This window comes from Capra hircus, chromosome 21 (genome assembly GCF_001704415.2).
Source record: "Capra hircus breed San Clemente chromosome 21, ASM170441v1, whole genome shotgun sequence".
NCBI classification, from domain to species: Eukaryota; Metazoa; Chordata; class Mammalia; order Artiodactyla; family Bovidae; genus Capra; species Capra hircus.
In genome coordinates, this window is record NC_030828.1 from 22155572 (window position 1) to 22169997 (window position 14426).

Here is a 14426-nt window from a genome sequence, read left to right on the forward strand (position 1 = left end):
GAGTTCTGCCTTCTCTACCAAGCGCACCAAAGGCCCATCTTTACCACTCACCCCAGCAGCAATCAGTCCACATCTGGCAGAAAGCAGGTGGTCACTGCGTGCATAAGCAGCACTGCGAGAAAGGCAGTACTGCACCCCCAGGAGCAGCGTGCTCACTGAGGCTGTGCCCTTTCCTATCAAGGCTACTCCACTTAAGGACACAGTACTGCCTTAGATACAACTCGGAATTAGAGGAAAAAACCGTACTTAGTTCATCCTGACCCTGCCCATCACCAAAACAGAGGTTGAGAGAAGAATAGTTACCTGACATATCAAATTTGTGACAATATTCCTTCCACTAGTTTCAAATACTTTCTCCAAAGAGAATTATACAGATACAGGTTGAAGCGGGTCACTCTCCCCGGGATCCTCACAGCCACTGAAAACACACTTCTACACTGAGAAACAACTATCACGGAAGAGCCCCCACTGAACATTATACCAGCTACACAGGCAAGCCGGGGAGAGGGCAGTGCCATCCGACTAACACGTAAGGTCAGCGTGTACCAGAATTACCACACCCAGTCCTGTCAGCACCTCCTCACATCAGCTGCCTGCAAATACTAAACTGGAAGGGGCCAAGAAAAGAGGGGTTTGACTAGAAGATACGAGGAAGACAAGAAAACCTAGTATCAAGAGGCAAGGATTTTCTAGGGGGTTTGATATTTCCTTCCACCCACAGAAGGAGCCAAGTTTCCGGAAACTGTCACTCATGGTCCAACGCTCTGTGGTGGCCTGACTGTCGCCTTTAGCCCAATCTCACGAAGGACCTGGCCGGACAGCTCTCTGAGCATCTACAGATCAAAGGGAGGAGAGCAGCAGAGACACTGGGCTCCTCGGAGAGGTGGCACCTCACCTCGGCCCATGAGACCAAATCTCCCCTCTGCAAGGATGCTCAGTGAGCAGCACTGGTGCCCACCAGCCAGCAATCGAGATGGAAGGAGCCAGCATGTCTTCCTAGCTCTAAGTATAAAGTGTACCTACTGGAAAGGCATTCTCTTCAAGCCGTACAACCTAAAATCTAGTGGAAGTGACAGTTCCCTTATCCTACAGGCCAGTGACTGATCTCAACCTCCACTCCCCATCACAGGGCAGAGCACTTCATCAAGGTCGAATGTTAACCTAGATGGATTAAGGGTCGGGTAGGGAGTGTCCTCCAGTCACCCTCCAGTGACTCTGACTTCTTTGCTCTGACCAAGGCCAAGGCCCTGATCTCTTTGCTCTGTTCCTATCCTGACCTCTACAACTCAGGGAACACAGAAGTCTTGAGGTTTACCAGGTGTCCCCAGCCCTGGTGGCCAAGAGGATGGTGGATCCTCATTTTGCAAATGTGACTACAGAGAACCGTGTGCTCTGCTGGGGCCCCCCCGCACATGGGCAGGAGTCTGCAGCGGCTATGGGCTGCTCTCAGGGAAGCCACAGGGAGGAGAGGGCCTGGCAGGGGGCTCCAGCTCATTAGCACTGCCTCAGAGGGCACAGGAGGCCAAAGCAGCAGCAGTGTCTTTAAACTGACTGTTAACTTTCTCCACTTTCACCCTTCTGTGCCAGCTCCTGTGGGTTTTACAGCTGAGTCACGGCTAGAGTTTTCGGAAGCCTTCCCTGAGAGCACAAAGGCATCAGAGTTTGACTGCAGCAGCAGCCAGGGAACAGGGGTCCCCACTGTCAGACACTGAGCCTGAGCTCAGCTTGCAAGAGCCCATCACAGCTGCATGCCACCTGTCTGACGGGAGAAGTCCTGAGGGACACCCAGACCGGGAGCCATCATCTCTAGCCTGAGATGATGATGATGTTATTTAGTTGTTCAGTCCTGTCTGACTCTTTGTGACCCCATGGACTATACCCTGCCAGGCTCCTCTGTCCATGGGATTTCCCAGGCAAGAATACTAGAGTGGCTTGCTATTTCCTCCTCCAGGGGATCTTCCCAACCCAGGAATGCAACCCTTGTCTCCTGCATTGGCAGGAAGATTCTTTCTTTCACTGAGCCACCTGGGAAGATCCCTAGTCTGAGACACAAGGCCGCATACCTGGAACCTTCTTCCCTATACCAACCCTTGGTTCCAGGCTGCCTGCTCAAAATCTACCCGAATACACAGGAGGAAAGCGGGGAGAGCAGCACGTACTGCAGACATAACAGAAAGCTAACAGAATGCTCTTTTCCTGTGACCCCAACCCTGCAACTCCACATCACACCCCAGCTCAGGCGGTGCTCTTGTGAGTCTGAACTCCTTCCACCCACTCTGGATCCCACAGGTCCAAGGTGGTACCCAACACAGTCTTTCTCCCCAGTCTTGGTCACTGGACAAGATTCATTCCCTGAAGCAACGGCCTGCTTGAGCCCCAGGGAAGGTCAGCAGTGCCTGGCCCCTGCACCCAAGCTCCTCAAGTTTCCTCTGCAGGGAGGTATCCTGTTCCCACAGTGCTTCTCCAGGCCCCCTCCACTCTGCACTGGAAGTTATTCCTCAGTGAACTACCTGACTCCACAGCAGAATTCATGGTCCAGAGTATGACAGAAACCTTCTGTAAGGGCACCATCACGCCCGAAAAGCTATGGGGGCTCAGAGATACTGATCGTTTGGATCCATCTGTCCGTCAGGATGATCAACACAAGGAGGAGGCAGAAGAAAGAGAGACCTTGTCTGAATTCTGCAGTTCAAACTTACAGAGAATTAACTCAGCACTTATCATTCATTCAAAAAATACCTGCTGAAACACCAGGACCAGGCACTGTGCTACATACTGGGGACAGAGCGGTGAAGAACTGGACAGCCAAGGTAGATGTGAGGAGAACTTGGCTGGGCCCAGAAGGCCATGTTCCACAGGGAGGAACCCAACCCTGTTTTGAATGTTGCCTCAGAAAGGTTATCTGGAAGCAGAGCACCAGCAGGAACAAATTGCTGAAGACACCCCTCTCACCCCAGGCTCAGTCGGCCTGCAGACAGCGGGGAGCCTGCAAGTTCTCCAGCACAGGGAACATGCTATTCACTAGTGAGCAACCGGGACAGAAACCAAGGAGGGTGAACAGGTTAACCTCAAGGACTTCTAAGGAGAGTGGGCGGGAACAGGACGTGTCCTTTGGCACCCTCAGGCTGAGCATCTGGTCAGCCCACTGGGCTTCTGCACAAGGCATTTGTTAGGAGCCCTTATTTCCAGGTCCCCTGAAGTAGGTTCTCAGTCACCCCACTTCCTGCTGAGTAATGCTGCGTGCAAAAGAGTCACTGGGGGAAGGCAGGGAGACAAACACATCAGGTGCACAGCTGACGGGCTGAGACACAGGGTGAAGAGGGAGTCAGAACCATCTGCCTCGTGCCCTGGCCTTGGGGACCTCTGCAAAGGAGACCTTATGGCCAAGCAGCCCTGGAGTTGTACACAGAGACAACCCACTGTGAGTGTTCCTGCTCAAGAGTTTGGGCTCTGCCCACAGGAGCCAGAGGGGAGAGAAAAGCACAAGAGGCTTGGGATCAAAGAAACCCAGGTTCAAATTCTGGGAGCTGTGTTGCTCTTGGCATTGCACAAGCTCTGTGAGCGTTACTTCCTCATCTTTGAGATGGGAGCAGTAACAGTACCCGCTTCATAGGGCTGTGAAAGCACTAAAGCCACGTGACACACTTCACATAGGAAACCGTCGCTGAACGGTGATCAGTCACTCTCTCCCCACCCCAGGACATTAAGGACCAGGGCCTTAACGGCCCTCCTGTTCCATTACAGGACTTCAGACACTGCGAGTAGGACACGTCACTGGGGTCACTTCTAACGTTCATCTTGCCCTCATGGGCAGGAAGGCTTCCTTCCCAGCCTGAGTTGAGGCCTCAAGGGTAGGCACAGTCTGGAAGGGAGGTGCCTCACAGAGCACCACACCCCAACCAATGCTGGCCTTGCAGGCACAATGCTCAAAAGCAGATCCCACCCCAGGGTCTTCCTGCAGGTCTCCCAGGCCAATGAAACCCACAAGGCAGAAGGACTCCAGCCCCCGGAGACAGGTCCCCATGGGAGAATCCAATGAAATGTTGCCTCAATGTCAAACAATTCCTTAGGGGAGAAAATGGAGCCCCTGGGCAGAGCAGCTGTCATGCTGTATTCGGTATATAGTCCCATCTATTTCCCCTCAATAGTCAAGGGCATTTTTAAGGGAAACAATTTTATCACTGGTGCACCTTGAGTGCCTAACACAGTGCCTGGCACACAGCCAGTGCTCAGTATGTGTTGAACAAATTTAGCCAAGATTTCTCCAGCAAGAGCCCTGCTACCTCCAACCTTGCCCCCTACATGCTGCTCAGAACCTGAGAGTTGTAGAAAATGGTCAGATACGAGCCAACAGCCACATGGGGCAATATATCACCCAGCAGAGCCCAAGGAAGAAGCCTGCACCACGTGCTCCTCACAGAAACAGCAAAGTACCAGGCTGTCTGCAAGGACGACTCTTCGACTGTCCAGAGCTGCTGAAACGCCTCCTCCCTCCCTGGAGAAACCGAGCTGGCTGCTCTTCAGATGGGAAGACAGTGTAGGCACTGGAATGTGGGCTGCATGTTCCCGCATCGCTGGCAAGGGTGCAGCTGGCTGGTGGGAGGGCTGCGTCCCACTCTAGGAGGCAGTACCCTCCTGTGGGCTTTCCAAGAAGGCCCAGGGCTCAGGGAAAGAAGAGAGATGGCCATCACCCCAGCTCCCAAGTCCAAGGATAACGTGGGGATCAGGGATGGGTGGGTGTGTCCTCAGCCCTCGGAAAGGAAGACATACCCACACTAACCTGCCCAGGGCCATTTAAATCGTACCACTGGGATAACCTTCTGGGTTCCCCATGGATGCTAGGGCCACAGAGTATAGGATCTCTCTGATGCAGAAAATCACATAATATTTATAAGTAAAGTGCTTGGGATGTGGGGAAGAAAATCCATCTCCACTTTAGAGACAAAGAGCTACGAGCACAGGCCTTTCAGGTGGGTTGCTGGGGAAGCCAAGGAAATTGTGGCTGGACACAAGCTTTTTTTTTTTTCCCAGCCTGATTTCAGAATGACTTTCAGGCCAACCTCTCCAAGCCCCAGGTTGGCCTCTCCTGCATTTCTACGTGCTATAATGCATTCCAGAAGGGCCCCTGTAGCTAAGAGAAGCCAGAACCAAGGAAGGGCCACACCCAGCGTGAGACCAGGGAAGGATGGCGCCCTGGTCAGACACTGGTCACCTCCTGTGCAGGGGCTCTCCGTCTCCTGCTCAGAGCCAGCAGTGAGGGTGGGGACAAGGTCAGGTTCACATGCCCCCCCACCCCCCGGCCGGCTTCAGGGTTCCAATGTGAAGCAAACTACCACCGCCTCAAAGCCAAGATATCCAGGCACGGGACACCAAACAGTGACACCACACTTCCCAGCCCAGGGAAAATCTTGAGTCAGCCAAAAGCTAGTAGTTCAAGAAATTCTACCTTAACCCAGAGGTAGTTACTTAAGGTAAAGCTCTTCCTCACCTGAGAGAAAAAAAAAAAAACACAAACCCAGCCTCTACCCCCCCACTCCCCCAATCAAATGGGATTTACCAAAACAACTAGGCACCAAAATGCCAACAGACACAACAGTCCTAGCCTCTGCAAAGCATTCTAAAAAAAGACCTGCGCCAAACAGGGTGGAGGCCAGAGGAATCTTGCTGCCCGGTTCTGGAGCGGGGGTGGTTGGGGGGGGACAGCAGGCTCTGTGAATCCCACTGTCAGCACCAATGGTAAATGGCTGCCCCCACCCTCGCTTTCCATCATTTAAAATTATCTGCTGCCAAGATGCTCCTTATTAAGGTGTAATGCACATAAAGCAAAATACTTAAGATTTTTTTGGATAGTTACAGTGATTTCTTAAGTTCACATTTCTTCCTGAATGCTCCAGGATTTGCGTCTGGCCAACCCACCCCCTTGAACCATGAGAGGGAAATTAATGGGCAGTGGGAGGTCTGAGGAGAAGCAGTTAGAGGGGTTGCCAAGAAGCCCCCTTCAATCTGTCCCCATCGAATCCTTCCAGGACGACAAGGGACCCTTAGGGGAATGGCTCTTCCTTCATCCACTTGGTCACCCTTAACACAAAGAAAAAAAGAAAGAAAAAAGGCCTCCATAGCCGAGAGTTACTCCACCCGGCTCACCCTGCCTACCCCCTTTTCCAGGATCAATGTTCTCAGCCTTATGTGAAGCCAATTCCAATACCCTAGGATTAACCAGCCTCACATATGGCTAAAATTCTTCCCTCGCTATGATTCGGGGACCACCCATCCTTTACACAGAGCTCCCTAGTTTCAGAAGCCACTGGGAAATAGAATCTGGACATCCAGTCATCAGCCCCTAAAGTCCCCTCCCCCACCTAAAAGTGTTTTGCTTCATCATCTCCAAGGCAGGCCTGGGCACTAGGGGGTTCGCTGGATCTTTTCTGCATAAGGCTATCACCTTGGGGACCCTTCTCAGGGCCACTTCAGGTACAGACTAACAACTCCAGGGAATGTGTCAGGGGGAGTGGGAAAGCGGCGCCTGCCTTTACGAGCCACCATCTGTCCTGCCACACTCACAGCCAGCGTTTCCATCTTTTGCGAAACAGCTCCATGTTGCATGGGGGGCGGTGGGGGATGCAAAGGGGAAGAGAACAACTGTTGCTGTGGACATCCTTGCTCCACACCCCACGCGCCCCCTCCCCCCGCTGGCTCATCTTCCGGCACTCACCCGAGTGTGTGCTGCTCTGGGCTGAGGAGTCCGAGTCCTGGGTGCTCCAGGGTCGGTCCCAGCCTGTGAGGCTCAGGGACTGCAGGCCAAGGCACAAGTCATTTGCATCTGGGAGGCCACGGGAAGAATCTTGCGCAGAGGTGGGGAAAAGCATCCTGCTTGTGACTGTTTCTTCTGAGTCCTGGAAGTCTGCTTTGGACAGGAAAACAGCAGAAGCCCAGAGTTAAGGGCTGTTTCCCCAGGATTATCAACAATAAATAATATTAAGAATAGTTTCCTCAGGCTCGAAGACTAGACATCCAAGCTGGCCGGATGCTGCAGCCGCTGCCTCTGCACTTTTGGGGGTGTTAAAGCAGGAGCGGCTGCCATACAGCCCCCTCCCCACACACACACCCCTATCCCGTCTGCATTACAGACTGGGCCAGCATGTGATCAGGCTGCTGATGCTCCCCGCTGCCAGTGACATCAGCCGGCTGAGCCGTGCAATGGAGAGCGGCATCACCCCTCAGAGAGCGGGGAGGAGCAGGGGACCGGCAGGGAGGGGACTTGCCTCCCAGGGAAGAGAAGGCACAACAGCCGCTGGGAACAGTCCGGGTGCGGTGCTGGTAAGTCCGGCTGCGAGGCAGCGCCCTCCGGTCTCCAGCAATGGTGGCCAAGCGGCCTGAGGCACGACTGAAGTCCTCTCTGCTGACAGCGGAGCCAAAGCAGCAGGCTGCCTGCTCGGCCAGCTCTGCCCTCCTGCCCCTCCCTCCCCTCCCTCTGCTCTCCGCCCCCAAACCCAAAAACACTCTAGTCCTGGACTCTCTCCAGCTGCTTGCTCAAGCCCTGGTTTTGCAGCCCGATGCAAAGCTTCACAATTCTGCTAGCAAAAATCTGTGTGCTCCAAGTGGCCCCTGAGCCCTACCCTGACACAGCAGTGTTTACTGCCAGGGGTGGGACAGGCTTCAGAAAACACAGCTCACTCGAACCCTGAGGAACGATACCTGCTGTTCCAGGCTTGTCAGCAGCAGCTGGCTACCAAGAAAGGGGTCAGTTTCGGCAGGGGACGGGGGAATCACTGGGTCACCCAAACGCCAGAGTAAGACCTGTCCTGACAAAGACGTGCTCAGTCGGTGTCGTGTCCGTCTCTTTGGGACCCCATGGACTGTAGCCTGCCAGGCTCCTCTGTCCATGGGGATTTCCCAAGCAAGAATTCTGGAGTGGGTTGCCATGCCCTCCTCCAGGAGAATCTTCCCGACCCAGGGACTGAACCCAGGTCTCCCGCGTTGCAGGCAAATTCTTTACCATCTGAGCCACCAGGGAAGCCCCCTGACTAGGATACTTACTCCCAGTTCCCAAGTTCCCTCACTCCAAAAGGGTGGGCATCAATCTCATTGCAGGACCAGCTCCCCCGTCCTGCAACTGCAGGCACACAAACACTCCCCTCACAGAGCCTGATCAGACCAAAACAGCAGAAGCGATCTCGGAAGTAGTATGTGCCTTGTCAGAAGCCCCAGGTTTAGGAGCTCACAGCCCCTGGCCCTGCTCCTCCAGAGCACACCGGCCACAGGAGGGGCCCTGGTACCTCTGGCTACCCAGACCCTCTCTCCGGGCAGGGGAGCTGCTTGGGACCACAGCCCTATTCCCATGACCAGTCACAGCCCCAGCACCAAGTCCAGCTCTGCCCAGAACCTCTGGGACCTCTGCCACTTCCTATCTGCCAACATACTCTCCTATATCCATCCGTCTCTTCCAACATGACCTCCAGTCACAAGGCCTCATCCTTAGAAAGGAGGGTACAGTGAGGGTCCCAGCCACATGGCAGGCAGGCTGCTCACACTGAGACCAGGGACCCTGCTTGCTCTGCCATTCTACAGCAAGAAGCAACCAGACACAGGAATCATGCCCACCTGGGACCACCTGGGACAGGGTACAAGGTGGGCAGAGTGGGAGCTACTGCTGCAAGCCACAGGCATGGCTGGCCAGAGCCTCCAGAGTGTCCCCTTCTGTCCACAGGCGCTCAGGCACAGCCGAGATGGGGAGATCAGCCAGTCTGTGGGAGGGACTCCTCCCCTCGGAGGGTTTTTTTTTTTTTAAAGAGCTTTGCTGCTGTGTCATCCATCCACGTTATTCCTGTCTGGCGGTAGATACTCTGCTTGCTCCAAGCCTGTGTCTGTCAAAGCCTCTTCACCACTGCGCAGGCAGAGCAAGAGCCCACCCATGCTGGCGCTGCCCCCACCCCAGACCACTCCCCCACCAGCTTCTCTGTCCACCCTTCCCCCAAGCTTACGACATACTTTAAAAATAATCCATATGTAATAAGAACATAATGCTTCCTTTAAAAACACCCATATGTAAGTAAGTACCCGACCTCCCTTACAAACTCTCTGTATGGTCCCTTCCATCACACTGTGCGCACACCCACATCTAGAAGCAATCATTTCTCCCATCCCCGGCTAAAATCAGGGCCTTTGTGTTTATGGGGACCTCATGCCGCACGCAGAGAGAATCTAGCTATCAACTGTGCTCTTGCTACCCAAAGTCTAGCGTGGCCAACCAACGAAATCAGTGTCACCAGAATCTTGTCATACAGCCTCTCAGCCCTCACCTAAGACTTCTGGAATTGGAATTGATCTACATCTTAATACGATTCCCAGCTGACGTTAATTCACTTAAAAGTTTGAGTAGCACTGGTCTATACAATCACCCCGACTCTTTCTGACCCCATGGACTGCAGCACGCCAGGCCTCCCTGTCCACCAACTCCCAGAGTTTACTCAAACCCATGTCCATGGAGTCGGTGATGCCATCCAGCCATCTCATCCTCTGTCGTCCCCTTCTCCTCCCGCCTTCGATCTTTCCCAGCATCAGGGTCATTTCCAATGAGTGACCATTAAAGGTCACTTAGGAATAAGCGGCTGCAAGCCATGCAGGAGCTTGGAGGTCTCAGTGCAGTGTACCTCTCCCCTGACGACCAGCACTCCCACTGGCGCACCACCTTCACCTTTACCCAGACGTTCTCCATCCCACTGTTTCCTTCAGACAAAGGCTTGCACTACCATCGTGGAATTCCTTCACTGGTTCCTCCAATTAACAGAAGGCACACCTGTTAAACCTTCAGTGTGGTAGGCTAGGGAAAATGAAGTGGCTTTAAAAGTTTTATAGATCTTGCTTTACTCACAAGATCTGCCATTGTGTGATCTCAGTCAAGTTACTAAACCTTTCTGAGCATCTTTCACCTGTAAAGTGGCGAAAGCAGCTCCCTCTCAGGTGTTTTGTTGAGGCATACATACAGTGTTTGGTACAGTGTCTGGCACCAACTATTGTATTGGTATTTTGGTTTCAGTAGGTGACCATACAATTTATCACCCAAACCAAGGCACTCTGGAGAGAGAAAGGGGGCAAACATTAACAACTCTACCCATGCAGTGAGTTCAGCAGATACTGTCCTAGGTGGACTGGCGGCCACGATTCACTCTTATCTGTGGCCATTTGTGTTCAGAAACATTTTACTCCAAAAGCCTCTTTTCTAATGATCCCAGCTCTCCAAATTTACCCACTCTGCTCTCTACCCCTTCGATCTGTATTGACAGAAAGTCTGAGAGGTAAACTGTCAACATGGGCAAATGCTCAGTAAGCTGAAAGGGCTGAAATTCAAAGGATGACTTTACTGAGGAAAGCCTGTCTTTGCTTCTCAAACTCACATCTGATGCTGGGCAGGAACTTGACCCCTTTTATTGGAGGATATTCCTTATAGTCTTTAGCCAAGCACACACCAGACACTCCAAAGATACTAGAAGCTTGGAACCAGCACGTGATGAGGTGAGACTTACTTCTAAGGCAGTCTGTTTGAACAAAGACTCTCAGCTTAAACACTTTCTATATCAACCCGAACCCTGCAAGTTTCCGTATCAATACCAACTGCAACATTTCTGATTAAGTTTCTTGATTTGGTTCAGAATTTTAAAATGATCTCCCCTTGAAAATATTGTACCTTCTTCATAATCGCCCAAATTTCTTAGCAACTGGAAAACTCAAGTAAACTGACCCAAAGTCCAAAGTCTGTCACAGTCGAGAACAGAATGACCACTGAGGATCAAAACGCAGAGGTGACCTGAGGGCTGATTCTAGGGCTCAGAGCTGTATGCATGCAGGCATGCTCAGCTACAGCTAAGCCACTTCAGTCGTGTCCGACTCTGTGCGACCCCACAGACGGCAGCCCACCAGGCTCCCCCGTCCCTGGGATTCTCCAGGCAAGAACACTGGAGTGGGTTGCCATTTCCTTCTCCAATGCATGAAAGTGAAAAGTGAAAGTCAAGTCGCTCAGCCGTGTCCGACCCTCAGCAACCCCATGGACTGCAGCCTTCCAGGCTCCTCCGTCCATGGGATTTTCCAGGCAAGAGTACTGGAGTGGGGTGCCATTGCCTTCTCCGGCAGGCATGCTCAGTCTTATCCAACTCTCTGCGACCCCATGGACTGTAGCCCACCAGGATCCTCTGTCCATGCAATTCTCCAGGCAAGAACATTGGGGTGGGTTGCCATTTCCTCCTCCAGGGGATCTTCCTGACAGAGGGATTGAACCTGGGTCTCCTTGCATTGGCGGGCAGGTTCTTTACCACTGAACCACCTGGGAAGCCCTCAAGAGGAGTACAGCCTCACCTCTAATCTTCTCCATCCTGAGTCTAAGAACCTGTCTGTCCGCTGATGACTCCTCTGCCAACAAGACTTGGCATGACATTGCTCATGGTCCTCTGCAACTATCATTCTTGAGCATCTGGCAACTAAGAAGGTGAAACAAGGAGAGAAGAGTGACTTCAGGCCTCCATTTATGAAGCCACTGTGCAGGATCCATAGTATAAAGGCCCATGGTGCTTGCAAGAAGTCAGCTGAGGCCCCCAGGAAACACAAGCTGGCTTCACAGAGCAGATGCCGCATGAGCTGATCCTAGGGGAAAGGGGATCTAGTTCAGAGGAGTTAACAGGAGAGAAGGTAAGCAAGGTTTGTTTGGGCCAACCAAGCCAGGAAGAACTGAGGCAGGAAAATGAAACTGATGCTCAGGAGTGTAGTGAACTGTCTCTTTACACTGTTGAACAATAATTAATGTGGTAAAGCGCTCAGGATGAACCAGAGACCAGAGCTAGGGAAGCAGTCAAGGACATATGGGATGAAAGGAAGGAGGAGGAAGAAGGCAGAAAAGCAGATGGATAAGGAGGGAAGAGAAGGGTTGGGGGCAGAGAAATATGTTAAATGACTTAACAGACTACAAAGCTGCATCTACATCATGACTATAACTATGTGAAAATGTTGTTTGTCGATAGATGTTGGTAAAGGAACACAGAAAAACACAGCTTAACGGGTGAGGGTAGCAGGCCACTCACGGATTTATCTTCCTTTAGTCACTGCACAAACAGTATCACAAAAGTGGTGTTCTTTCTTTTTCCTCTTTAGCATTTTGACAAGCACACTATTACAGTCTATACAGCAACCATACTTGAACTCTCTTACAAAATCTCAGCTTCGCCTCTAAATCCAGCCCCTGGGAACAGGAGAGGACACTGTGTCACTGGTCCCCACTAGATTTCTTCTGAATAACTGACTTTACAGTAAGCTGAGGCTACTTAAATCAATGCTTTACGTTCTTAAAAGTTTTTTTAAAGCTCATAAAGTGGCATTTCTAAGAATGTATTTCTAAAAAGACCGTTCGAAAGACTATCCCCCAACCCTGCCACTTCTGCCAAATCAGGAAAACAGAAACGATTCTGTAAATCCATTTTGGTAACCTGAAGCAAAAGAGCCACCATGCAAGAAGTCAGACACCTGTCAATATCATGTCAACCACTGTTGCACTGGGGCCCTTGACCACACACGCCAGGAAGACTGCATGTTCCCCTAAAGCCGTGCTTCTCAGACTTTCAAGGGCATAGGGATGACTCGGCAATCAGCAACACTGACTCTGCCTCAGCAGGTGTGGGTTGGGCCCTGGAATCTGTGTTCTTAACCTACTCCCAAGTGATGCCTACACTACTCACGTGCTGACCACACTTTGAGCAGTCCGAGTTTAAAATGTTCTTCCTACCCTAGTCTCTCTCTTCCAGGTAATCACCCCATTCTTACTCAACACCCTCCTCACAGTGTTCACTCTCCCCAGCCACTTTCCTGCTGCCTGGCACATCAAAGCCGACCCTCAGGCTGCAGCTTACTATTAACCTTTCCTTACACTGGTTATCAAACTGTAAAGGCTAAACTTGAGTCAGTCACAACTCCAAGAGACAATGTACTGTTAACCAGAGTGCTGATTACAGAGAATGCATGATGCACAGATGCTCAAGGAAACCATCCTTACACTTTCAGCTACACTTTAAGTCACATGACGGATTAAGCTCTGAGAGACACCAGGTTTACTTTGTACTTTCGACCACAAAAGTATAATCACTGGCTTAGTTTAGCCTTGACCACACTAATAATCTTCAAATGAATTCTGCAATTTATTTCAAAACGACTTCTATAATGTTTCTGGAAATAAATACTAACAATGTTTAAATTTTAAAATGGCATACACCATGTTCACAAAGTGGAAAATTCAGTACTATTAAAAAGCTAATTCCTACCAAATTGATCCACATATTCAATGAAACCCCAATAATATACATGCCTTCAGGTTATTCGGGGGAAGGGTTTTTTAAACAAACGGTGCTTAAACAACCAAATATCGCTGAGGGGTAGGGAATGAACCTTGACCTCCAACTCACACCATCTGTAAACATCACTATGAATCAGAGAGACCTGAAAGTTTTAACTTTTTAAAACTTCTCTAAGGAAACGTAGCCTATCTTTGTGAGCTTGGGTCGGGGGATGCAGAGCAAGGTTCCCTACGGAGGACACAGAAAGCAGTGATCATCAGAGAAAGTTTTGATACACAGGACTTACCAAATATCTGCTCAACAAGACACCATTAAGAAAATAACTATGCAAGTTACAAAACGGCAGAAAATATCTGCAACCGTACCTAGCAAACGGCAAGTATCTAGAGTATGTAAGAAATCTTAACAACTCAAAAGTTAGAGAAAAAAAAATTTTTTTTAAAAGCACACTTAAAAAAAAGAGCACAGAATCCTCAAAAGGCATTTCACACAGATATACAACTGGACAATAAGCACTTGAAAAACTGCTCAACATTATTAGTCATCAAAGAAATGCAAATTTAACCACAATGAGATACTACTACATATTGTGTACTACTACTACCAGATGGCTAAAATTAAAAGACTGCTCCACAGTTTGCCAACATTTGGTATTGCCGATCAGAACTTCCATACATTATTGTATGATGGTTCAATCGCTTTTAGAAAAGCTATGCTGATTTTTCATACAATTTAACAGATACAGTTCTGTGACCCAGCAATTCTACTCCAAGGTATTCAACTAAAAAGAATGAAGACCTGCACATGGACAGTGACAGAAGCTTTACGCATGATCACCAAAACCTGGAAAGAGTTCAAGTGACCATTCACAGGAGAATAAAATGTGGTATATACACATATATGCTAGAATACTTCTCAGCAATAAAAAGGAATAGACTACTGATGCACGCAACAACAGCCTTCCCAGGTGGGTCAGTGGTAAAGAACCCGCCTGCCAATACAGGAGATGCAGGTTCGATCTCTGCGTTGAGAAGATGCCCTCAAGGAGGAGATGGAACCCACTCCAGTATTCTTGCCTGGAAAATCCCATGGACA

The 14426-nt window shown here is 50.6% G+C and overlaps 1 protein-coding gene across 5 annotated transcripts in view; it reads right to left on the reverse strand.

Moving 5' to 3' along the window:
* CPEB1 (cytoplasmic polyadenylation element binding protein 1) overlaps window positions 1–14426 on the reverse strand; it is a 109893-nt gene that overhangs the window by 18439 nt on the left and 77028 nt on the right. For 3 of the 5 annotated variants that reach the window (XM_018066362.1, XM_018066361.1, XM_018066364.1), the window contains exon 3: window positions 6713–6901. In XM_018066362.1, the coding sequence (XP_017921851.1) occupies window positions 6713–6901 (189 nt within the window). Of the gene's footprint in view, window positions 1–6712; window positions 7183–7262; window positions 7446–14426 lie in introns of those variants that run through there. The other 2 variants (XM_013972982.2, XM_018066363.1) reach the window with 2 other exon arrangements.